At 40.1% G+C, this 25,445-nt stretch overlaps 1 protein-coding gene across 2 annotated transcripts; it reads left to right on the top strand.

Moving 5' to 3' along the window:
- The first annotated feature begins 88 nt into the window (after positions 1-88).
- On the top strand, positions 89-24,081 carry leng8 (leukocyte receptor cluster (LRC) member 8). Of its 2 annotated transcripts, XM_023271101.3 has the most exons (15): positions 89-397; positions 1,673-1,805; positions 3,927-4,067; positions 7,568-7,645; positions 9,141-9,558; positions 10,775-10,934; positions 11,006-11,176; positions 13,988-14,236; positions 14,320-14,484; positions 15,032-15,326; positions 15,547-15,648; positions 16,651-16,719; positions 18,572-18,701; positions 20,611-20,818; positions 21,915-24,081. In XM_023271101.3, the coding sequence occupies exons 1-15, from the start codon at positions 357-359 to the stop codon at positions 22,075-22,077; spliced, it is 2,523 nt and encodes an 840-aa protein (XP_023126869.1). In that variant the 5' UTR covers positions 89-356; the 3' UTR covers positions 22,078-24,081. The 2 variants fall into 2 exon arrangements, with proteins under 2 accessions (XP_023126869.1, XP_035804485.1); XM_035948592.2 differs by lacking the exons at positions 18,572-18,701; positions 21,915-24,081 and having other exon boundaries at positions 20,611-20,751.
- The last annotated feature ends 1,364 nt before the right edge of the window (positions 24,082-25,445 follow it).

Raw genomic sequence — 25,445 nt, 5'->3', positions numbered from 1 at the left:
GTTTTCTCTTCCTGTCAGACCCACTTCCGGGCAGAAACACCCAGAAGGGGCGGACCGTGACGTCACTGACTTGGCTGGTATCACCGGGCAGCCATTTTGTGTCTCCACAGTTCGGTCGGAGTGAAGCTGACCATCGGAGAGGAAGAAGAACCGACGAATATGCGAGTTTAGACGGTGTTTTTAATTTACAGCGTTGATTTGAAGTGTATTAAAGTGTGATTTATTGTGTTTAGGTAGCGGTGTTCGCGGTCGGCTCACTGTTTCCTGCCCGGTTTGTTGGAGAGCTAACGAGGTTAGCCGGCTAGCCCCGCTAGCTTAGCGTTAGCTTCCTGACGCTAACTGAAATCTGGAGCGAAATGGCGGCCAACACGACACAAGCAGCCCCGACAACTAACTGGTAGGTCTCACTTTTGAACCAGCCGGGCGATACAATTCTATCGAACACTACATTATTAGCCTGCTTAATGTCAGTTGTGGTTAGTTATAACGTCATCTTCAGTTAGCGTTAGCGATATTAGATCTGTTTAGGTTGTTGACAAGTGTTAGCATGCTAACGTTAGCCTCGTACAGGCCGTTGTTTCGATTAGCAGGAAGAGAACCCGTTAGCTTCTTAATATTCTTTGAACTATATTAACTTCACGTTCACACTACAGTTTATTTTATGAGGCTGATTCTGATACTATTAACATAACGTCAGCCTTAACTATGAATACACTATTCTGGAAGAAATAACTGACAATGCTACATTTTGTTTGCATGGTAGTTCTGGAAAATACAGGTATTTTCTGCCTGATGTTCAGTGTTTGTACAGAAACAATCAGTGTAGAGTGATTGTGGTGAGTTCGGAAAGAAAGTGTACTAGTATAAAAATCAACAGAGCTGAACGGGGACATTGTGAGCCTTTCTCAAACGGTGTAACTCTGGTAAAGGCATCCGAAATAGTTTCTGTTTTAGCTTTGAATGACATTCAGATGTGTCTTTGTGCTCGTCAAACAGAGCTTTGTCCTGTTGATTTAAAGGATTTAAACTAATTAGTTGTGTTGCAAGGATTGTAAGACACAGGGCCTGTTTTTGGCAGCCACCATCCACCGTGTAACAGGAGTGTCATCAAAACAACGGACTTGTTTTTGCAACCAAATCTTCCTCTCAGTGTTTCTCTCCAGTTCCTCGTATTCTTATTCTTCTTATTCAAAAGTGTGCTCTGCATGTTAACAAACTCTTTTAGAATTAAAAACGTGTGTTCAAGAAACCTAAAGTCAGAGTAAATATCAGACTGCTCTTGGAAAAGGACACATCACATTTCACATTCTGCAGTGTGAATATTGTGCAAGTGCTGAAACAGTAAATTTTGTCTAGTTTTTGTCATTTTGTGTCTTATTTTTGTTGTGTCTCATTTTTGTCCTTTAATGTCAAGTTTTTGTTGCTTTCCATTTTGTTTTTGTCAATTTGTGTCTTTTTTGTCATTTTGTGTCTTGTTTTTGTCGTTTCGTGTCTAGTTTTTGTTGTTTTATGTCAAGTTTTTGTCACTCTGACTTGTTTTTGTTATTTTGTGTCTTGTTTTTGTCATAATCAAGCAATTATTGTTAGATTATTAACTTTGCTTTACTCAGTAAGTTTGTGCTGTTGATGAAAAAGCCCACTAACTTAACGAATGTTCTCGTGTCGTCCGCAGGTCCTACGTTTCCGCTGGAGACAACCAGGTTCATGAAAACCCGGAATGGGAGAAAGCAAGACAAGCTTTAGCATCTATTAACAAGAGTCAGACCTCTGCTAAGACCACACAAGCCAACCGGACCACAGCAGAGGTTTGTGTTTGTCTCTGTTAACATCCAGCGTTGAATTTCATCTCGCAATTCGAGATCTAAAAATACGAACCAATGTTTATTTTGGGAATTGACCAGGAATGGGATTTGTTCAGTATGCAGCCATATGTTGGTTTGTTTTACGTCTTACAGATATTAATCCTGAGGGAAATTCAAGTATTCAGCAGCTTATATACAACAACAGAAAAAAGAAAGACAAAATAGGCAGGTTGGTAACCAGATTAACCTCAAAGGTTTGTATATACTCTAAAAAAAACTTGCTCTACAATACTATAAACAAAACACTTCTAATTTTAAAAGCTATACTTATTGTATTAAAAGTCAGTATACAGTATTTCTTATTTATTCTTATTCAGTCCCTGCAGGATTTTGTGGACTATTTTCTGGATTGTTGCGTCCTAAAAATGCCTGAATTCGCGGCATCTTCTCTAAAAAAATTGCGATGAAATTTGCGATGTTTTAAGCGTGTTTGTTCGATGAAATTGCGGGAGACAGTGACAGTTGCTAAAAAGTTGCATTTTTTCCAGCTTTTAGAACATGTTTCAACATTTTAATTGACAATATTTCTTCCTAAATTAATTCTTTAAGACGCTCCAATCCATTTACACAAAAGCTCGAATACAACGGTGGGAAATTAGCAGCAGCCAGATACTGGTTTAACATGAAGAGGATGGTAGATCTAAGGCACAAAATGAAAATTTTCTACTGAATGAATCATATTTGGACATATCTGTCAGTGGCTTAAAAAGTTAATGTCAGATCCTGGCACACGTGTTCACACACACACACACACACACACACACACACACACACACACACACACACACACACACACACTCACGGCTCGTCACGTCAGTTAACAAAAAAAGTATTCAGAGAGCAGTACTCCGCCAAGACTGTTAATTACCTGACCTGGCTCTGAGCTCAGGCGTGTGTTATGCATGTGTGCATTATATGCGGATACTGGATCACATGACCTAAATATGTAGCGGGCGGCAGGAATTGATGGGACTCAGAAACACCCCCACAATTTAATCAGTTGCTCCGTGGATCATTTCTGAAGTCCTCAGCGGTGGATTTGTAGTACAGGGTTTCCTCTACATTCATTCTGCAGTGGCGGCCTGCCTCTGCTAAAATCCCAGCGCCACTCCTTTAAATTCTTTTTTTTTTTTTTAATGGTCTCGAATACACCACCGCCGCATGTCTCCACCTTCACAGCAGTCCTGCACTGTGTCGAGTACTCACAGGACACTGCCGCCGCTGCAGGAAAAAATCTTAGAGGAAACACTGTAGTAGAATCACAATCATGTAATCTAGACACAAAATGACAAAAACAAGACAAAGTGACAAAAACGTGACTGAAAATGACAAAAACGTGACTCAAAATGACAAAAACATGACACAAAACAACAAACGACAAAGCAACAAAAACAAGACACAAAATGACAAAAACAAGACACAAAATGACAAAAACAAGACAGGAAGGGACAGAAACAAGACAGAATGGGACAAAACGACAAAAACAAGACAGAAAGCGACAAAAACAAGACAGGACGCAACAAAACCAAGACAGAATGGGACAAAAACAAGACAGGAAGTGACAAAAACAAGACAGGAAGCGACAAAAACAAGACAGAATGGGACAAAACGACAAAAATAAGACGCAAAACAACAAAAACGAGACAGAAAGCAACAACAACTAGATAGAAAACGTCAAAAACAAAACAGAAAACGTCAAACGAGACACAAAACGACAAAAACAAGACAGAGCAACAAAAAAAGGCACAAAATGACAAAATATGACAGAGAGCAACAAAAACTAGATAGAAAACGACAAAGCTAGAAACAAAATGACAAAAGATGGGAGGCGGGCCAAAATTGTGGAAAAGTTGCAGTGATTGGACAAAATTGCGAGGTCGAGCAGAATTCAGAGATTGGCTGAATTTGCATGAATTGGTATGATCGGAACATTGTGAATTCATGCAGGGGCTGCTTATTTATTAATGTGTTCTGTTGTGTATCCTTGCTGTATTGATATTTGTGTCCCTGTAGATGACTTTGCTTTAACGTGGATTGTAACATAAACTATTTGTGTGTTTTCAGGCCGGCCAGTTTCAGCCAGCGGTATCTGACTCTGCAGCCATGCAGCAACCACAGCAGCAGTACTACCCGTGGTACCAGCAAACTCAGCAGCACTATCCTGGATACACGTACCCCTATAACTACTACTACCCCATGGGTCCAGTAAGTACTGAGAGGAACTGATCAATATGTGACGTTAGTGGTAGAAATGCCAGTAAAATAACAGCACAGCAACCTATAAATAACCACACCTCCTAATGTTTCCTTTGTTCTAGTTCAGAAAAGTACATTCCAAAAATGTTCACATTTAATGAACCATCTTTTTACAAAACATCATGAACAATCTGAAATTTATTAAGAAAAATAAATTCAGTTTCAGCAACATTCAGCTTCATTACAACTTCCAGATCACAGTGTCGACAAAGGAACACAACATTTAGTCATCTGGAACTGAACCATAGAGGATTTTACTTTAAAACAACAAAAACAAGACAAAATATCACAAAAATGAGACACAAAACGACAAAAGTCAGACAAAAAAACAAAAACAACACAGATTGTTACAGATAAGAGAAACAAAATGATAAACTAAAAACAAAATGACAAAAATAAGAAAGAAATCAACAAGTCAGACAAAAAGCAACAAAAACAAGACAGAATATTACAGATAAGAGAAACAAAATGATAAAAATGAGACAAAATATTTCAAAAATGAGACACAAAATGACAAAAACGAGACACAAAATGACAAAATTGAGACACTGACAAAAAACGGACAAAATGACAAAAATGAGACAAAATATTACAATTAAAGCTGCAAGCAGCATTGGACGGGTCCTCGCATCCTTGTTGGTCAGCGAATCCACGCATCTCCACCAGGTGGCGCTGCGACCGACAGTGCATGTCGGCCTATGGATGCGATGAGGGCTGGACTCTGATCACACGTGTAAAATTTCAGGCAGATTGGAGCATGTTCAGGCTAGTTATAGAGCTTTTCCTGTCCATCCACCAGGTGGCGCTGCGACCGAGAGTGTATTTTGGCCTATGGATGTGATCAGGGTCGGACTCTGATCACACATACAAAATTTCAGGCAGATCGGACCATGTACAGGCTAGTTATAGAGCATTTCCTTCCATCCAACAGGTGGCGCTATAACTCTGAATGTATATTTGTCTATGGATGTCTTCAAGGCTGGACTCTGATCACACTTGTTAAGTTTGAGACAGATTGGAGCATGTAGAGGATAATTAGACAGCAGTTGATGTTTCATGGCGAAGCATTGGAATTCAGGAGGCCGCCATGGCCCCGCCCTCAGACTTTTGGCGAGCATTTTGATAACTTTTGATCACCCATGCCTGGAGTACATCCTGGCCAAATTTCAGCTCTCTTGGTTATACCCTGTTTGAGTTTATAGCTTTTGAAAATGTCTAAAAATGACCCAAAATCATCAAAACATATGACATATAATTCAAAATGGCCGACTTCCTGTTGGGTTTTGGCCATGGGTGTCAATTACATTTTTGTGCGTCTTGACGAGTTATATATGCCTACTAAGTTTCATAATTCTAGGTGACACGTACTGGCCGTAGTAACTGTTTGAAATTTTCCAGGTGGCGCTATGGAGCCATTTTGCCACACACATGTGCAGTTTCCCTAAAATATGAAATGGGTTGCCGGTCCAGATATGTGTGGTGATTTTGGCAAGCATTTGAGCATTTTTAACCTGTCAAAAAGTACTTTGTTTATTATGGCAACGATGCGTTGCCACGGCAACAGTGTTTTATGAATTGTCAAAATCATCACACTGTGGCATCATCTAGGCATGACCAATGAGCTGACCAATTTTCAAGATGATATGACAAAGTTTCTGGCAATGGTAGGTGCAAATGTAATGACAATTACTTCCTGTTGCCAATAGGTGGCGCTATGTGTATTTCTAAATTTATGAACGTGGATGTGTTCAGACCCGGACTGGTGTCCACCATATCAAGTTTGGTCCAGATTGGACCATTTCCAGCTGAGATATAAATAATTCAATTTTCATGGCGAGAAATCGAAATTCGCCGCGCCGCCACAGACACGCCCCTTGATGACGAGTCACCATCTTCTCTGGGAATCATCATCAACGTGTTCAGAGTTATGTCACCAAATTTGAGGTGAATCTGTTCAACCTGCTAAGAATAGTACCTCAAAATGTAAAAAATGTCAATTTCCTGATACCACAAGGTGGCGCTATGACTGTGAATGTATATAACCACATGGAAGTTATCAGGGCTGGACACTGATCACATGTAAAATTTCAGGCAGATTGGAGCATGTACAGCTGAGTTAGACACCACTTCCTGTTTCATGGCGAAGGATCAATATTTTTGGGGGTCGCCTTGGCCACGCCCTTTGACTTTTGCTGAGCATTTTGATAAGTTTTTATCAGGTTGGGCAAATTTGGCGTCTCTCGGACTTACCCCCGCTGAGTTATTAATCTCAAAAAATTTACAGCTAATTCAAGATGGCTGACTTCCTGTTGGATTTACAGTATGGCCGTGATTGACTTTTTTGGGTTTCCTGATGTGCTGAATATGCAGACAAAATTTTGTAGCTGTAGATGAAACGTCATGCAAGTTGGCCTAATGACCAAATTTTCAATTTTCCAGGGGGCGCTATGGAGCCATTTTGCCACACACATGCGCAACTCCCCTAAAATATCAAATTTTTCGCCAGTCCTGATGAGCATGCCAAGTTTCATGCATTTTGGGGTATGATAAGGCCGCCAAAAAGGCAATTCAAAAGACGGTAAAAGAATGAATAATAATAATAAGAAGAAGAAGAAGAAGAAGAATTCCTTGCATTCCAATAGGGTCTTCGCACTGTTGGTGCTCGGACCCTAAAAATTAGACACAAAATGAAAAAAACTAAACACAAAATGACAAGACACAAAATGACAAAAATAAGAAAACGACAAAAGTCCGACAATAGAAAACAAAAACAAGACAAATTATTACAGATAAGAGAAACAAAATGACAGATGAGACACAAAATGACAAAAAGGAGAAACGAAACAATAAAGCGAAACACAAAATGACAAAAATAAGACAAAAAACACAAGCGAGACAACAAAGAAACACAAAAAACATGAGACAGAAGTCAGACAAAAAAAAAAAAACACGTACCATTCAACACCGTTAGCTTTGAGTACATCACTGTCTCCTAAAATACCATCTGAGTAATTTACAGAAGGCTGCACAGGAAAGGTCGATTGTTTTGTTTTTTTCAGATGTGTAACCGATTTTTGGAACTTTTGCCATAAATTTTAAAATCTTGGTCACAAAATTTAGACTGGCACAAACGCCTACCTGTGTTTTTTTCTGTTTTACATCAGTTTATTCAAATGAGAACTTTATCGCATCTCTTTCTCAGTGTTAATTATTGTTAAACGTGTAATGCTGTGGGTGGAACTGCTGAGACCACACAGTGTTCCCTCCAGACTGAAGCCAAAGTAACACATTCTGGATCAGTGTTAGAAGAAAATAAAAAGGCAAACAATACCAGTATTCAGAGAAATGTGAATATCTGATCTAATAATCGGTTCCCTCCTGTTCTTCAGTTACATTTGGGTACAAATTGTGAATCAAAAATAACAACAGGGCTTTGTTTTATTTTCCAGTATGGAGGCGCGTATCCACCGAATCAGTACGGTGTCCCTCCAGGTCCATATCCAGGAACTCCAGCCTCTAACGGACAGGTGTGTAGTAAGGTCATCCTTCATACAGCAGAATATTTAACATGTTGAGCTGTTCATAGACACTATAACCCTGTTGTTGTGACCAGTGTTGGGCACGTTACTTTTAAAAAGTAATCAGTTGTAGTTACTAGTTACTGCTCGAAAAAGTAACTGAGTTAGTAACTGAGTTACTCCACTATAAAAGTAACTTCACAGGCAATGTAACTACTGCATTACTTTTTTTCTTTCTTTTTTTTTTGTTAAGTTTAAATAGGTCTAAGAATTCGGATTTTTTCTAAGCAGGTTTCACAGCCAGTTGCATAAAGTTAGATATTCTAGTTCTTCAAATCACCTTTTGAGCTCAGCATTCATTATAGGTACTCAGCATCTATGTATTTATAAAACATCTTTCTGCATGGCTGACCGGCACCTGCTCTCTCTGGTATTTTGCCAATGACGGCTCTGAAGGAATCAACTGGTGATAACGGAAGCATGTTCTCAACAACATACCTGCCTTTCATTGCATTCAGTTCAGTCTGTGTCACAAGTTTTTGTGAAGCTGGTGCAAAAAAATCCAGCTTTAGCTGCTTGGACGGCGTGGCTCCGTGTCCTTCTTTGTTAGAGGAGCTCAGGTTAGCCACACCTGTCCTGCTATCATCATCAACAGGGTCAACAATGGTGTTTTTGGCCACTAGTTTTATAGAAGCGTGAGCCGTTGAGAGACACTCCATTAGATTACAGTTGCTTACAACAGACGTGGACAAACACTTCGCTCCAGGACATAAGGAACACACTCAGGCATATGGGTTCTGTAAAGCATCTTGAGACAGTTGGACTTGTAATTGGCGCTATATAAATAAAATTGAATTGAACTTCACATGACCGTTCTTCCCTTTTACCTCAAGGAGGATAAAGTAGAGTCTGTACTTCCACTTTGAAAATGCCAACTTTCCCTCCAGACTCGCCGCTGCTGCAGCTTCCCCCTGCTAGTTTGGGTGTTTGGTTTGTGTGTAAACTGAACACTACCTCTGATTGGCTGACCATGAAAGCTCACTCTATCTTAGCCAATCATCATCAATTATGTGGTTGTCTCGTCCCTCCTCCTACCTCACCAAAAAATAAAAACTAAACAGCTTTGCAGCTCCTGTAACTGAGAGCCAAGTCTGATAACAAGAGCTCCAATGAGTAGCTTTAGTTTATAACGCGTCCCATTTAATTGTCAGTAACGGCGTCGTAACAATGGAAATAGTAATGGGTTAGATTACCTGTTACTGTAAAAAAATAAACGCCGTTAGTAACAGCATTTATTTTAACGCTGTTTTTCCCATCACTGGTTGTGACTGATGAGGAGTCTTGTTTTTCCCGAATCAGTGGGTGTGATCCGTTACAGAACATTTGGTTAAACTGGTGTTTGGTTTAAATCAGTTTCATTCTCCAGCTGAACTGTGGCTCCTTTATTTGCACTGAGTTTCATTTTTGCTTCACGGCTAAAACAAGTTTTGCTTTCTTCCCACAGCCTCCCCCGGTGCCTGGAACTGAAGACCAGTCTCCCAGCTACCCCTCCCAGCCTCAGCCTCCTCCCCCAGCCGCCCCCCAGCCCCCCCAGAGCCCCACCACCTCAGAGAAACCCCCTCCTCCTCCACCCATCCCTCCTCCACCCAACTCCCAGTACCCCCTGCCTCCGTCACAGAATGCTTACAGTACCAACAGCACCATGCCGTACCCCCCCGGCGACCCCGGCCAGATGCAGGTCTACAATCATTCCCAGGGAAGGCCCAGCTACAGCCAGGGCTTCCAGGCCCAGAACTCCTACCAGCCCCCCCAGAACAACTCCCAGCAGCAGCCTGGTCAGTACGGACCTGGACTGGACCGAGGAGACGCCAACAAGAACAAGAACCAGAAACAAGGACAACAGCTCTGGCACCGCATGAAACGTAAGATACTTACTCTTCTCTCTGCAGGAGACGTCACGGTTTAGGTCTGAGTGACATCATTTCTGCTTCTCTGTGTCCATTTCACCAGCAGAGTGAAACGTTTACATCCGCCTCATTCAAACTATTAGTTTTAGTTTGAAAGTTTAGGGAAACACAAAGCTGAAAACATGAGCGTGCCGTTTGCAGCACGTCAGATCCAGGATTTAAACTGTGATGTTAGAATCAGAATGTCTTTATTGTTGGTATGAGAACAACAAAATTTAAAGTGCAGTCCTTAAAGTGCATAATAAATAAAATAAACAACATAAAAACAAACAAAAAAAACATGTAAGACCATCAATATAAAAACATTCATAAAAAAAATAAAAATTCATAAAACCTTCCACTAAAACCCATTAAACACTAGAATTATTTAATGTGAACTATGATCGGTGCTTGTTCAGATTCATGCGTTTAGATGGTATAAGATAAAATAAGATAAACCTTCATTGTTCCTCATGCCAGGGGAAGTTTACAATTACAGCAGCAGCAATTTTTACAGAATAAATGTATGTATAATAAAAATAATACGAAGAAGGATGAAGTATTAGTACACCGTAAACAACATCAATATAAAGTAAAAGTGCGCATGCAGCAGTGCAAAAATGGCTGCATATCTCATTATGTTTTAAATATGCTACACACTGAATATCAAACTGAAACACAAAATGACAAAAACGACATAAAAGACAAAAACAAGAAATAAAACAAAAAGAGACACAAAATGACAAAAACTAAACTCAAATTTACAAAAACAAGGCACAATATTACAAAAACTAGACACAAAATGACAAAAAATGGGACACAAAATGACAAAAACTAGACAAAATATTGCAAAAATGAGAAACAAAATGACAAAAATGAGACAAAATGACAAACGAGATAAAATATTACAAATATGAGAGACAAAACAACAAAAATCAGACAAAAAAAGACAGCATTCAACAGTTAGCTTTGAGTAGATCAGTGTCTCCTAAAATACCATCTGAGCACATCATTTAAAAAATGTATCACAAGAGTTGTCCGAAAACCCACAATTAGTCGTTTTCCTCGAATCATTAAGCCCAGATCAGTTGTGTGTTTCAGAGTCACACTGCAGACAGGAAGCAGGAATCTGGGCTGTAGGACTTCAGGAGGTGTCAGGTAATAATTCTGTTTCACACGTCTGCTCTGACAGAGGCTCCTGGGACGGCTTCTGTGAAGTTCAACATTCCCAAGAGGCCTTATCAGGTCCAGTGTTCCCCGATGACCAATCAGGCGTTCCCTCAGGGCGACCAGAATCAGATGTCTTCTACTGCAGCGACCAACAACGCTGCCCCTGGAGGAGCTCAGACACGGTGAGAAGCAGCCTCCAGTAGTTCAGTGATTATCCGTGGATCATATGCTGACTTTAAAGCTTTCCGTTCAGACCCCAGGACTGGCCTCAAGCCATGAAGGAGTACGTGCAGCGCTGCTTCACCGCCTGCGAGACAGAGGAGGACAAGGACCGAACGGAGAAGGTGCTGAAGGAGGTTCTGCAGGACCGGTTGAAGGACGGCTCTGCTTACACCATTGACTGGACTCGAGAGCCGCTGCCAGAGTGAGTTCAGCAGCCAAGCTGTGTTTGATGTGTACACACACTGGGGAAAAAAATGCCCCTTTCAAAACAAGAAAAAAAACTTATTTCAAAAAACTTTTACCTTGAAATAAGTGAAAAAATCTGCCAATAGAACAAGTGAAAAATGGCTTGGTAAGATTTCTTGAAATAAGATATGATGTTTAGAATATTGAGATCTTAAAATTAGCTATGAAAACTTATTTTAAGCTCTATTTTACCAGGATTGTCAAGCTTAGGTGTCTTAACATAAGCCAGACATGCTTAAAAAAAAAAAAAAAAAAAATAGCAGTTTTTCACTCAAAAATAGATTTTTTGCTTTCATGTAACCTCCTAATTTGAGACGTATCAACTCTCCTGCTGTCTTCATTTACGGACACCAAAAAATATTGTTTCCTTGTCTGAAAAAAATCCAAAAAATTAGCAAAAAATTCCCCAAATTTCTGAAAATTTGTAAGACCTTCAGGAAGAAAACTCCAATAATTCCTTAAATATTTTATTTTTTTAAAAAATCCCCCAAATTTGGCAAGAAAATTCTTGTAAATATTTTCAAAACATGAGTAAAAATCTTCCAAAAAATCCTAAAAATATCTAAAGTGATTCCATAAATATCAGTAAAACTTCTAATATTTTCTTAAGAACGTTCACATAAAAATCAACCAAAATCCAGCGAAATATGCTGGAATTTGGTTGATTTTTTTTTTTTTTTTTTGGTGAAGAAACATTTTTAACATTTCTTTTTTTCTACCAAAAGTGTTCAAAGATTTCCCAAAAATGTTGAAAATCTGGACATCAGAAGCTTCACTGTGAAAATATATTTTTTTCCCACATTTTCAAACTTTAAAATGGGTCCATTTTGACCCACAGGACGACACGAGTGTTAAACTTGTTTTGAGTTGTCTTGTAAAATTCAACTTAAAACAAGATAATTTCCAGATTGTTTGACTTAACAAGATATTTAAGATGCATTGTCTTAAAACAAGTCCCTCCATCTGCTGAAATGTCTCTTGTTAAGTGAATTTATCTTAAATCAAGTGGGATGAGACATTTTGACTAAAAATAAGACAAACAGACTCGGTAAGATTTTGAGCTTTTGCAGTACAGGAGGTCGTCAACTTACATCAGAGTTCCGTTCCTACAGATCAAAAGTCTGAACTCTGGAGAAAATGTAAACAAAGCCGTTCCATGAATCACGATATCGATCCGTTCTTCATAAAAGCCCTGAATACCAACGACTTTCATGCATGTTTGAATCATTTTACTAGAAGATAACATAACATGTTCCACTGTTTTTACAACCTGATCTAATAATGCCGATGTTCATCGGTGTTTCGTCCTGTTCCCAGCATTTAATTACATCTAATTAGCCCTTATTTTGAAGTTGTCTGTTGACAGCTGTCACGTCCTGCCCGCTATTTTGATGTTTAGCTTTTCTGGATGCACGGCTCTCTACTTTGTAAACGTCCTGAGTAATTAACTTCATTTTTGGACTTATTGGTTTAGTTAAAAGGATTTATTTACATCGATTTATGTTTGTTGCAGTATTCACTCTGAGCCACAGTAAAGAAGTGAAGTTTGCTACGACTCATGATTCATTTTGCAAACACGAGTTTAACTAGTTGGATGGAGACGGCTTTACTTTTCTTCGAAGCATCAGAAAAGTCTGACTTACGCCTGGGAGCCATAATGAAGGGCAAAAAGTTAGTGTCTCATTTTTGTCGTTTTGTGCCTCATTTTTGTCATTTTCTGTCTTGTTTTTGTCGTTTTGTGTATCGTTTTTGTCGTTTTGTGTATCGTTTTTGTCGTTTTGTCTCCTTTTTGACATTTTGCGTCTCGTTTTTGACATTTGGGTCTCGTTTTTGGCGTTTTGTGTGTCGTTTTTGGCGTTTTGTGTATCGTTTTTGACATTTTGTGTCCCGTTTCTGGCGTTTCTGTTTTGTTTTTGTCGTTTTTTGTCTCATTTTTGTTTTGTGTCTTGTTTTTGTCGTTTTGTGTCTTGTTTTTGTCATTTTGTGTCTTGTTTTTATGGTTTCGCGTCTCATTTTTGTCTTTTTGTCTTGTTGTTGTCGCTTTGTGTCTTGTTTTTGTCGTTTTGTGTCTCGTTTTTGACGTTTTATGTCTCGTTTTTGGCATTTTGTCTCGTTTTTGGCGTTTTGTGTCTCGTTTCTGGTGGTTCTGTTTTGTTTTTGTCGTTTTTTGTCTCATTTTTGTTTTGCGTCTCGTTTTTGGCGTTTTGTGTCTCATTAATGTCGTTTTGTGTCTTGTTTTTGTCATTTTCTGTCTCGTTTTTGTCGTTATGTGTCTCAATGTTGTTTTGTGTCTCGTTTTTGTCATTTTCTGTCTCGTTTTTGTCGTTATGTGTCTCGTTAATGTTGTTTTGTGTCTCGTTTTTGTCATTTTCGGTCTCGTTTTTGTCGTTTTGTGTCTCGTTACTGCCGTTTTGTGACTCGTTTTTGTCATTTTCTGTCTCCTTTTTGTTGTTTTGTGTCTCGTTTTTGTTGTTTTGTGTCTCGTTAATGTCGTTTTGTGTCTTGTTTTTGTTGTTTTGTGCCTTGTAGCACAATCCAAGGTGGCGTACAACCAGAGAATGTAAACTAAACCGTCTTATAGCGTCGCGTGACGACATATTCGTCAACTAGTTCCACGTAACCAGTTCAAACGTAACGACGAAACGCCGTAGGTCGAGGACATCGTGAACAGAGGACTTCCTGTATTTGTGAATTCAGTTTTAACTGCAGCGACCACAACTGATGCATCAGACTTTTTTCAACATTCGGGTCTCGTTTGTGTTTGCAGACTGAAGGTCAAACAGTCTCGTTGGGAAAGCGTTCCGGCCCAGAGGACATCCGACGGCTCCGTTAGCCGAGGTGGAAGCTCGGCGGCTGCAGCCTCCAGAGGCAGAGGTCTGGGACACAGACTGGGACACTACAGGAACATCTTCTCTCAGAGGAGTCCGTCTTCCAGTTCGTCCAGGTCCTCCTCCCGCTCGCCGTCGCCGTCCCACAGCCGACACAGAGACCGCAGCAGCCAGAGACACAGACGCAGGTAGGACACTGTTTACCTTTGTTTTCTTTGGTTTCTCTGGTCGTCCTGCATTCTTTCTGTCTAAATGTCTGTTTGTGCTGCAGTGATTCAGGCTCACAGTCAGACAGCAGCATCTCCAGCGACCTGCGACCTCAGCTGTCCAGACGGAGTCAGAAAGGAGGACGTGGTCGTGGAAATGACAGAGACAGAGGACGTGGAGCTGGAGAGAGAGGACGGGGACGTGGAGGAAAAGCCAACAGAGGACGCCGGTAAGTTAACCCTCGTGTCGTCCTGCAGGTCAAATTGACCCGTTTTAAAGTGTGAAAATATGGGAAAAAACATATTTTCACAGTGAAAACTTCCACATTTTCAGCATTTTCGGGAAACGTTTGAACGTTTTTTGGTGGGAAAAAAAAGAAATGTAAAAAAAAAAAAAAAAATGTTTTTTTCAATAACATTCACATAAAAATCAACCAAAATCCAGCGAAATTCGTTGGATTTTGGTTGATTTTTATGTGAATGTTCTTAAAGAAAAATATTAGAAGTTTTACTGATATATATGGAATCACTTTAGATATTTTCAGGATTTTTTGGAAGATTTTTACTCATTTTGAAAACATTTACAAGAATTTTCTTGCCAAATTTGGGGAATTTTTTTGCAGAATTTTTGTTTTTTTCCAGACAAGGAAACAATATTTTTTGGTGCCCATAAATGAGGACAACAGGAGGGTAAAAAACATGTTAGTATCTTTCATCACCTTTCTGTTCTGTACTGTTCTGCCATAAAGATGAATAATCTTTAACTTCCCCTCCCAGGAACATGGACGATTCCAACGCGGCTGTTGGAAAGAAGAGGAAAGGAGGCAACGCTGGTTTGGATTTCCACGACCCGAACCGGGAGGCGAAGAAGCAGAGCAGAGCGGCTCGTTTCCACAAGCAGCTTCGCTCAGAGCCTCTGGTTCTGTCCATCAACGCCCTGGACCTCCCAGACGGGACCCAGGAGGGCCTCAGCTGGGAGGACTGCCCCATCGTAGGAACCTGTCAGGACATCACCAAGCACTACCTGAGGCTCACCTGTGCACCCGACCCATCCACAGTGCGCCCCGTCCACGTAAGTCCTTATCTCTGTTGGTTTATTTACAGGGAAATGCTGTTGGACATCCAGGATGCAAACACAGTCCCAGATCATCTGTGGAGGAAACATTTTAATCATTTTCTTTGAGTCTGAGTTTGTATTTTTCACACTGTTGGAGATCTGTGGACTGAATGTACTTTGCTGGTCGTCCTCATCACAGAGGCTTAACTCTGTTTGTGAACTCGTGTTGGTCCAGGTGCTGAGGAAGTCTCTGCAGGCTGTGAAAGCTCACTGGCAAACCCACCAGGACTACGCCTACGCCTGTGAACAGATGAAGTCCATTCGACAGGACCTCACGGTGGGTTACAGTCTTCTGTGTCCCGTTTGTGTCACTGTCTTTTTACACTTTGAATTACCCCGCCACATCTAAAGTAGCCGTCGGTGAACTAAAACGAGGACAGATTCAGCTGCTGCACAGATTATTTCTGCCTCAAATGCTCTCAGAAATGCTTTTCACTGAAGTGTTTTCAAAATAAAAGAAAGTTTGCGGCTGAGCCGCTGTGTTTATCCAACTCATCTGCCGGACCGTCAAGCTGAAAGCGCTGTCATAAGACCATGTTGTGGCTGCTAGTGACGGCCCGCTATGCATGCGAATTTCAGATGTAGCGTTTACATGTGGGAAAAATGCATCTAGTGGGTATACAGCTGAAGGGTTTCAAATTGACTATTAAATCCAAGCCATATACACACAAAGGGTGAACTTCTCCAACGCTACCCCTCTCCAGATAAGTTCTAATGAAGCTTCATCTGATCAGCATAAACTAAGTATACTGGCTCTATATCATCAACACATCATTATCATACTTACCTGCAGAGAGGAGTTTATTACAGCCTCATAATATTAAAGCTAACAGAGCTCTGCTATCGGAATAAGTATCGGTGTCAGCAGATATTCAAATTCAGGCATCGGATCGGAAGTAAACAAATGAGGATTGGTGCGTCCCTAACTTACAGACTTGCTTTTAATCAGGATTGTGCTTTGGAATGATGATACACTGATAAGGAAACCCTGCTGCTGTCATCTCATATACAGTTATTGGTGTGTGAGTGCCGGAAGCAACAACATACTTAACAGATGCTTTTTTTTCTTTTAAACACTACGTGAGCTGCCTGACTGTGATCCTACTACAAATCCACTGCTGAGGACCACAAATCTTGTAAATATTTCATCTGTCGGAAATGATACGACTGAGCATCCTTGGAGGAGTCCTGAGCTCTCTGAGGGCTTTTCTAGTTTCTGTCTTGAGTTTTTTTTTTTTTCTTCCTGAGTCTGATTCGTTTTGATTTTTATCTGTCGCAGGTCCAAGGAGTTCGTACTGACTTCACGGTGGAAGTGTACGAGTGTCACGCTCGCATTGCTCTGGAAAAGGTGAGTATTTTTCTTCATGTCAAATTACCTTCACCTTCTGAACCCTAAAAGCCTGCCGGCAGGTTTGAGATGCAAATTATCTTTAAAAATGCTTCAAGTTTGTGTTGTTTTTTTGTCCAAAGCAGCACAAACTTGACTGAAAAGGAAAGAAAAGCTTCCAGAATGATTTAATTTTCCAAAAATGACATAAATGTGCCCAAAAATTATTGAAGAATGACCCCAAATGACCTAAAACGTGTTCAGAAATCACATAAAGATCTTCAGAAATGACCATGATAAACAGAGCAGAGAGAAAAGGTCTGTAGAGGAAACAGGAAAATGTCCATGACTGAAATATTGTCTAAAATGACAAAAACACATTCAAAACTATTGAAAAAATTATTTAAAATGTCTCAATATGTGCAAAATGGCATAAACTTGCCCAAACTTATGGAAAGTGAGTCAAAAATTACCAAAAACTGGGAAAAAATTAAAATGTCCATGTTCAAAGTTATTTTAATGATTCAAATTTGCCCAAAAGTATTTTAAAATTGTCCAAAATGACATAAAATCTATTCAAAATGACAAAAGTTTTCCACAAATGATCAGGAGAGGAAAAATCAAAGCTTCTGGATGAAAACGACACAAAAACGAGACACAAAATGACAAAATCGAGACAGAAAGTGACAAAATTGAGACACAAAATGACACAAACGGACTTCGGGAGAAATGTTGGACATGTTGATTCCAGATTTTTAAAAGAAATTAAACTTGGTTTTCTGCCAGAAGACGTCTCTGAGTTCTTCTTTGTGAAGTTCTGGTTCCTCAGAGCTGCAGGACTTTAAAATGAACCACAGTGAATAAAACCAGTTATGAACTGATCTGGGTCCAGAGGGTTGAACTGATGATAAACTGATCTGAGTCCAGAGGGTTGAACCGATGATAAACTGATCTGAGTCCAGAGGGTTGAACCGATGATAAACTGATCTGAGTCCAGAGGGCTGAACTGATGATAAACTGATCTGAGTCCAGAGGGTTGAACCGATGACAAACTGATCCGAGTCCAGAGGGTTGAACCGATGATAAACTGATCCGAGTCCAGAGGGTTGAACCGATGACAAACTGATCCGAGTCCAGAGGGTTGAACCGATGATAAACTGATCCGAGTCCAGAGGGTTGAACCGATGATAAACTGATCCGAGTCCAGAGGGTTGAACCGATGATAAACTGATCCGAGTCCAGAGGGTTGAACCGATGATAAACTGATCCGGGTCCAGAGGGTTGAACCGATGACAAACTGATCCGGGTCCAGAGGGTTGAACCGATGATAAACTGATCTGAGTCCAGAGGGTTGAACCGATGATAAACTGATCCGAGTCCAGAGGGTTGAACCGATGATAAACTGATCCGAGTCCAGAGGGTTGAACCGATGATAAACTGATCCGAGTCCAGAGGGTTGAACCGATGATAAACTGATCCGAGTCCAGAGGGTTGAACCGATGACAAACTGATCCGGGTCCAGAGGGTTGAACCGATGACAAACTGATCTGGGTCCAGAGGGTTGAACCGATGATAAACTGATCTGAGTCCAGAGGGTTGAACCGATGATAAACTGATCTGAGTCCAGAGGGTTGAACCGATGATAAACTGATCTGAGTCCAGAGGGTTGAACCGATGATAAACTGATCTGAGTCCAGAGGGTTGAACCGATGATAAACTGATCTGAGTCCAGAGGGTTGAACCGATGATAAACTGATCTGAGTCCAGAGGGTTGAACCGATGACAAACTGATCTGAGTCCAGAGGGTTGAACCGATGATAAACTGATCTGAGTCCAGAGGGTTGAACTGATGACGGTGTATTTCTGTGGTCAGGGGGACCATGAGGAGTTCAACCAGTGCCAGACCCAGCTGAAGGCCCTCTACAAGGACAACCCCTCAGAGAACATTGGGGAGTTCACAGCGTATCGACTGCTGTATTACATCTTCACTAAGAACTCTGGAGGTGAGCTCACATCTGTTAGTGTCTCTGTTATAGAAATGGTGTCCAACATGAGGCCCACGGGCCAGAAGTGGTCCTCCAGAGGGTCCAATCTGGTCCTCAAAGTGTAACAATACCAGAGAAGACATTAACTGTAAATTGGTAAAACTGTAAATTTAAAATAATTTCTAGACCATGACAAGTTGTTTGGATCATAAAGTAAAATACTAGATTGTTCATTGTTCTTTTGTTGTTTTGTGTCTCATTTTTGTAATATTTTGTCTTGTTTTTGTCATTTTATGTCTAGTTTTCTCATTTTGTGTCCAGTTTTTGTCATTTTATCTCATTTTTGTTATTGTCTCATTTTAATTTTTTGTGTCATTTTTGTCGTTTTGCCTCTCATTTTTGTTGCTTTGTCTCATTTTGTGTCTTGTTTTTATCGTTTTGTGTCTCGTTTTTGTCATTTTGTGTCTCGTTTTTGTCGTTTTGTCTTGTTTTTGTCGTTTTGTGTCTCGTTTTTGTCGTTTTGTGTCTCATCTGTAATATTTTGTCTTGTTTTTGTTTTTTGTCTTTTTTTTGTCATTTTGTGTCTTGTTTTTGTCATTTTGTCTCTTGTTTTTGTCATTTTGTGTCTCGTTTTTGTCGTTTTGTCTTGTTTTTGTCGTTTTGTGTCTCGTTTTTGTCGTTTTGTGTCTTGTGTTTGTTGTTTTGTCTCGTTTTTGCCATTTTATGTCTCATAGCTGTAATCTGTCTTGTTTTTGTTGTTTTTTGTCTTTTTTGTCTGACTTTTGATAATAACTTTAATGACTAGTGGTTTTGATCCTCCAGTAAATCCTCTGTGATCCAGACTATAAGCTGCATCACTGCCTAAATCTAATCACTTGGTCCTTGTGTCATTTCTGACCTTCCCTGGAAATTTCATCCAAATCTGTTGGTCTGTTTTTGAGTAATGTTGCAGACAGACAGACAGATTCACAGACAAACGTACGCCGATCGTCACATAACTCCGCCGTTCCTTGGCGGAGTTATGACATCATAATGAAACAAATGACCTTTAGAAAAGTGAGCGAGTTGTGTGAGCATTATCTGTCCTGCTTTAACAGAGCATCCTCCTTGGTGCCATGTCTTTGAAAATTCTGATGACCTTACTGTGGTTCATCTGGATGCCTTTCTCCATGCCTCTATGCTGCAATTGGTAAATTAAAAGAGATGGACAATATCCACACTGATTCCTGACATTAGGCTCCAACAAGGCAAAAAGCTACTTTTTCTGTTTGTCATTTAGCAGATAAGTCACAGCAAGTGTTGCCTCTACCTGATGTAGGCTAATAATAAACCTACACAAACTAAATGTTCAGTGATCATATGCTGTACCAGTTCACCAAATAACATTGGCTGTGAGGTCATTGTGGTCACGTGATGTCAATTAATTGATTATTATTATGGGTAGTCCAGCTTGTTCAGCAGGCGGGCAGTTGGCTAATTTAGGTCGGTTGTTCAGCGCTGCATGAGACAGACTACTTCACAACAGAGACAAATCAATGCACCGTGGGGCAGCTGAGGCTGATGAACAGTGGATTTATTTAGTGTTACCTGGTTGGTGGCTGCAGGCTATATGAGCTGTACAGCTGCTGCTACATGCGTGTCCGTTCCTCGTGTTCACGTTACGAGATGGGGTGAGTCGTGGCACGGCACGGCACAGTCGTGTGTGTGTTTAATGTTCACATTAAAAAAAAAAAGTTGAGATGTGGAGGGCACCTGCTTTTTACTGAGGGCGAGGGGCAGGTGCTCTAGCACCCCCTGGTGTCTATCTGTGCACACGACTGGGAGTTGTGGTTATTAATGGTTATCATGGTTTTATTTTACTGCTCCGGTCCACTGGTTAGACCTCCTGCTCTCCATGTTCTGACGTCGGTTCTTCTTCTTCCTCCAGATCTGACCACTGAGCTGGTCTACCTGACGCCGGGCCTCAGGGCAGACGAGTGCGTGGCTCATGCTCTGGCGCTACGAGCCGCCTGGGCGCTGGGAAACTACCACCGCTTCTTCAAGCTCTACCTGGAAGCCCCTCGCATGGCCTCATACCTCATCGACAAGTTTGTAGAGAGAGAGAGGAAGGCGGCGCTGCGGGCCATGGTCAAAACGTAGGTCCTGCTCCCAACACACACTGGAGAAAATGCCCCTCTCAAAACAAGAAAAAAAAAATTTATTTCTAAGAACTTTTACCTTGAAATCAGTGAAAAAATCTGCCAGTAGAACAAGTGAAAAATGGCTTGGTCAGATTTCTTGAAATAAGATATGATATTTAGAATATTGATCTTAAAATTAGCTGGGAAAACTTATTTTAAGCTCTATTTTACCAAGACTGTCAAGCTAAGGTGTGGAAAATCGCAGTTTTTCATTCATAAATAGATTTTTGCTTTCACATTACCTCCTGATTTAAGATGTATTAAACTTGTTTTGAGTTTTCTTGTAAAATTGAACTCAAAACAAGATAATTTCAAGATTGTTTGACTTAACAAGATATTTAAGATGCATTGTCTTAACCCTCGTGTCGTCCTGCGGGTCAAATTGACACGTTTTATAGTTTGAAAATGTTTTGAAAATATATATGTTTTCACAGTGAAACTGCTGATGTCCACATTTTCAACATTTTGGGAAATCTTTGAACATTTTTTGGTGGAAAAGAGGAAATGTCAAAAATGTTTCTTTAAGAACATTCAGAAAAAACTCAACTGGATTTTAGTTGATTTTTATGTGAATGTTCTGAATGAAAATATAAGTTTTACTCATATATATGGAATCACTTTAGATATTTTTAGGATTTTTTGGAAGATTTTTACTCATTTTTTGAAAATATTTACAATAATTTTCTTGCCAAATTTGGGGGATTTAAAAAAAAAAAAAAAACTTTTAGGAATTATTGGAATTTTCTTCCTGAAAGTTTTGCAAATTTTCAGAAATTTGGAGAAATTTTTTGCAGAATTTTTGGATGTTTTTCAGATAAGAGAACAATATTTTTTGGTGCCTGTAAATGAGGACAACAGGAGGGTTAAAACAAGTCCCTCCATCTACTGAAATGTCTCTTGTTAAGTGAATTTATCTTAAACCAAGTGGGATGAGACATTCTGACTAAAAATAAGACAAACAAACTTAGTAAGATTTGGAGTTTTTGCACCCTGAGCACCGTCCAGACCATAAACCTGACTCGGGTCCCGCCTGTCTCTGCTCTGTCCACAGGTTCAGACCTGACCTGCCGGTGCTGTATGTCCAGTCCTCTCTGGGCTTCACCTGCTCAGACTCCTGCATGGCCTTTTTAACGGGGCTCGGGGTCACCTTCAGCCCCTCCGACCCCTCAAAGATAGACTGCAAGACCAGCTCAGCCTGTTTAGCCGCCTCCTGAGGGCCGTAGACCAGGACCAGATCCTCACACAACGACACACCTCACACAGAGCACACACTAGCGCTAGTCAGACATCCACGGGGGGGTTACATGACGCAGTTTAACGGCCAGCAGGGCTCAGATCAGGGCTTCCTGTTCCTTTACCTCCATCAGATTTAAAGCTAACAGTGTTCTGTTATGTTCTTTCCCTCCTCAAGTCAGCAGCTCGAAGACTCAAGTCCGACCCTCAGGAGAGAAGAAACGGCTTCTTCTCCGAGTCTCAAGTCACTGAAGTCACGTCAATCAAGTGTTCCTCTTAGAGACTGTGAGGAGAATCAGACAGGAGAAGAGCTGGTTTGTATGAATCCTGCAAGCTTCATCCTCCTGAGAGACTGGAAGTTCATGAAATATCCAACGAAGAAGAGCAGAGACTTTACAAGATAAAAGGATGAAAAGTTCCTGGAAGATTCATCATCATCAGGTAGAAGCTCCTGAAGCTCCGCCTCACCTGGAGGATTGTCCTGGTTCTGGAGGAGTTATCAGGTGGTTTGTATGAGGCTCTGGTGTCTGCAGGCTGGTAAGAGAAACAAAGAGACTCTGGGAGGACGGAGACAAGCACACTGCTTCCTGTTTGAGTGTTTTATGTGTTTACTAGTGTTCCTCAAAGCTCCAATCAGGGTTTTATCCGATTAAATCCTAGAAACGCCAAAACTTCAAAGCAGTATTTAAATGAAATCAGTCATTTAATAAAGAGGGATTCTTGATGAAATCTGTCCCCTAGAAGCTGCCGTTGATTTTTACCAAGCTAGCAGTGATTTTTAGCGTGAACACTGGTGATAAATGTGAGATTATTGGTGATAAAAAACGGCTCAGGAGCCGTTTAGGGTCTAATTCAGTGTTATTTAATGATCCAAAGTATATTTTTGTAAATATCGTATCGTACCCACTGTGGTCTCTCTCCGATTAGTTTTCGTCGGGTAAGTGCGACTCCTAGCTGGGGGTTCGACCGGAAACCGAATGTTTCGGTCGTCGCGACAAACCGCCGAGTCGCGAATCCCGCTTATTTCTGCTGAGTCATGATCTCAACCTGTCTCCCTCTCTTCCTTCCCCCCTCCATCCCGCTCCCTCCCCCACTCCACCCCTCCACCCCAAACATCTTCAGCTCGGAGGGACGATAAAGCGACCGGGCGAACCTCCTCCAGACGCCCCGGAGACAAAGAGGAAGAAGGAGGAACACGGAGCCTCGAGATAAAGATCTGAGGCTGTTCTTCTCCTGAGCCACAAAAATCTGTCCTAGATAGAAGACTGAATGTGTCCTGCCTGCTTCTGTGAGTCCAGATGCATCTAAACGTGTTGAAGGACCTCAGTTTGTTGTTTCACACTTTATTGTTTCGTTAGATTCTCCTCCACTGGTTGGTTTTCAGTCCTTCAGCTTCCGATGCGTCCGGACCTACAGAACCAACATCTAGCTAGGTCTGCCACCACCGTCCCGGGTTTTTCAGGGTGTTTGCTTTGTTGTTTATTTGTTTTCTTTGTTTTTTTTATTTTATTTATTTACCGCTAAAGTTCCACCCGGACCACTAACAGAAACACATTCAGTTCCTGTTTCTTGTGTATTTTGTTGTAAAAACCTCCATCATCAGTCTGTAACTTCCTCTGAAGAACCTCCTCCTCGTCTTCATCTCATTTCTTTTAACTCCGTTTGGATTCGTCTTCTCTCTGTTCTGGTTCTCCTGCATGATGTCCTCCTCCTCTTCCTCCTCTAACAGTATCTCCTCCTCCTCTTCTCCTCATTCTTCTGTTTTCCGTTGAGTGTTCTGACTAGTAAGTATTGATCTTCTGGGTCTGCAGTGCTTCATAGTTTACGTTGCAGCTCACTAACAACCCAAGCTGAAGGTTTATCTTCCTCCTCCTCCTCTTCCTCCCCTCGTCCCTCATCTGATCTGACCAACTGCCGTTCTGTAAATACCGTGTACATATTTACTTTTGGGAAAAAAATCTAATAAAAGTCCACTAGAAAGAGCATCAATTGTCTGGTTCTCTGTTTTTTGTCTTTTTGTTTCATGTATTTTATTGGGTTTTCAGCTTTACAAACATTCTCCTCAAGATACACACAACTTAATTATGTTTTATTTCCAACAGAAAAACATCTCAAAACAACACGTACATATAGATGAAGAAAATTATAGACGATAGAAGCAAAACATAACAAATGTATACCAGACAACTAAACAAAAATAAAGTAAAACCAGTGAAAATATTATAAATTATAATACAGAAATAATACTAATCGGAGTCTTTACTCACTTGACCCACAGGATACAGGAGGTTTAAAAATTCCCATTAAAAGTGCGATTTTTTTTTTTTTTTAAAAATTCCCCCAAATTTGGCAAGAAAATTCTTGTAAATATTTTCCAAAAATGAGTAAAAATCTTCCCAAAAAATCCTAAAAATATCTAAAGTGACTAAATATATATCAGTAAAACTTTTAATATTTTCTTTAACCCTTCTGTTGTCCTGCGGGTAAAATTTAAAAAAATGTATATATATATTTTCAGTGAAAACGTTCACATTTTCAACATTTTGGGGAAATTTTTGAACATTTTTTGGTGAAAAATGTTCAAAAAAATGTTTAAGAACATTCAGAAAAAAATCCAGCGAAATCGCTGGATTTTGGTTGATTTTTTTCCGAATGTTCTTAAAGAAAATAGAAGTTTTACTGATACATATGTAATCATTTTAGATATTTTTAGATTTTTTTGGAAGATTTTTATTCATTTTTTGAAAATATTTACAATTTTTATTTTGTATTTTTTTAATATTTATTTCTTGCCAAATTTGGGGGATTTTTTTTTTTTTTACTTTTGAGGGAAACTTTTCAGGAATTTTTTTTGGAATTTTCTTTTTGAAGATTTTGCAATTTTTTTTTTATAAATTTGGGGATTTTTTTGCTGAATTTTTGGATTTTTTTCAGACAAGGGAATGATACAGTGCACCCAGAAAGTACTCACAGAGCTTCACTTTTTCCACATTTTTTTTAATGTTGCAGCCTTATTCCAAAACGGATTAAATCCATTTTTTTCCTCAAAATTATACACACAACACCCCATAATGACAATGTGAAAAAAGGTTTTTTGAAATTGTTGCAAATTTATTGAAAATAAAGCTGAGAAATCACAGCCTTTAGTGTGAAGCTTAAAGTTGAGCTCAGGTGCATTTTGTTTCCACTGATCATCCTTGAGATGTTTCAGCAGCTTATTGGAGTCCACCTGTGGTAAATTCAGTTGATTGGACATGACTTGGAAAGGCACACACCTGTCTATATAAGGTCCCACAGTGGACAGTGCATGTCAAAGCACAAACCAAGCATGAAGACAAAGGAACTGTCT

Source organism: Amphiprion ocellaris, chromosome 9 (assembly GCF_022539595.1).
Source record: "Amphiprion ocellaris isolate individual 3 ecotype Okinawa chromosome 9, ASM2253959v1, whole genome shotgun sequence".
NCBI lineage: Eukaryota > Metazoa > Chordata > Actinopteri > Pomacentridae > Amphiprion > Amphiprion ocellaris.
The sequence above is the reverse complement of the archived record's forward strand: the minus strand, read 5'-3'. Positions and strand labels throughout refer to the sequence as shown.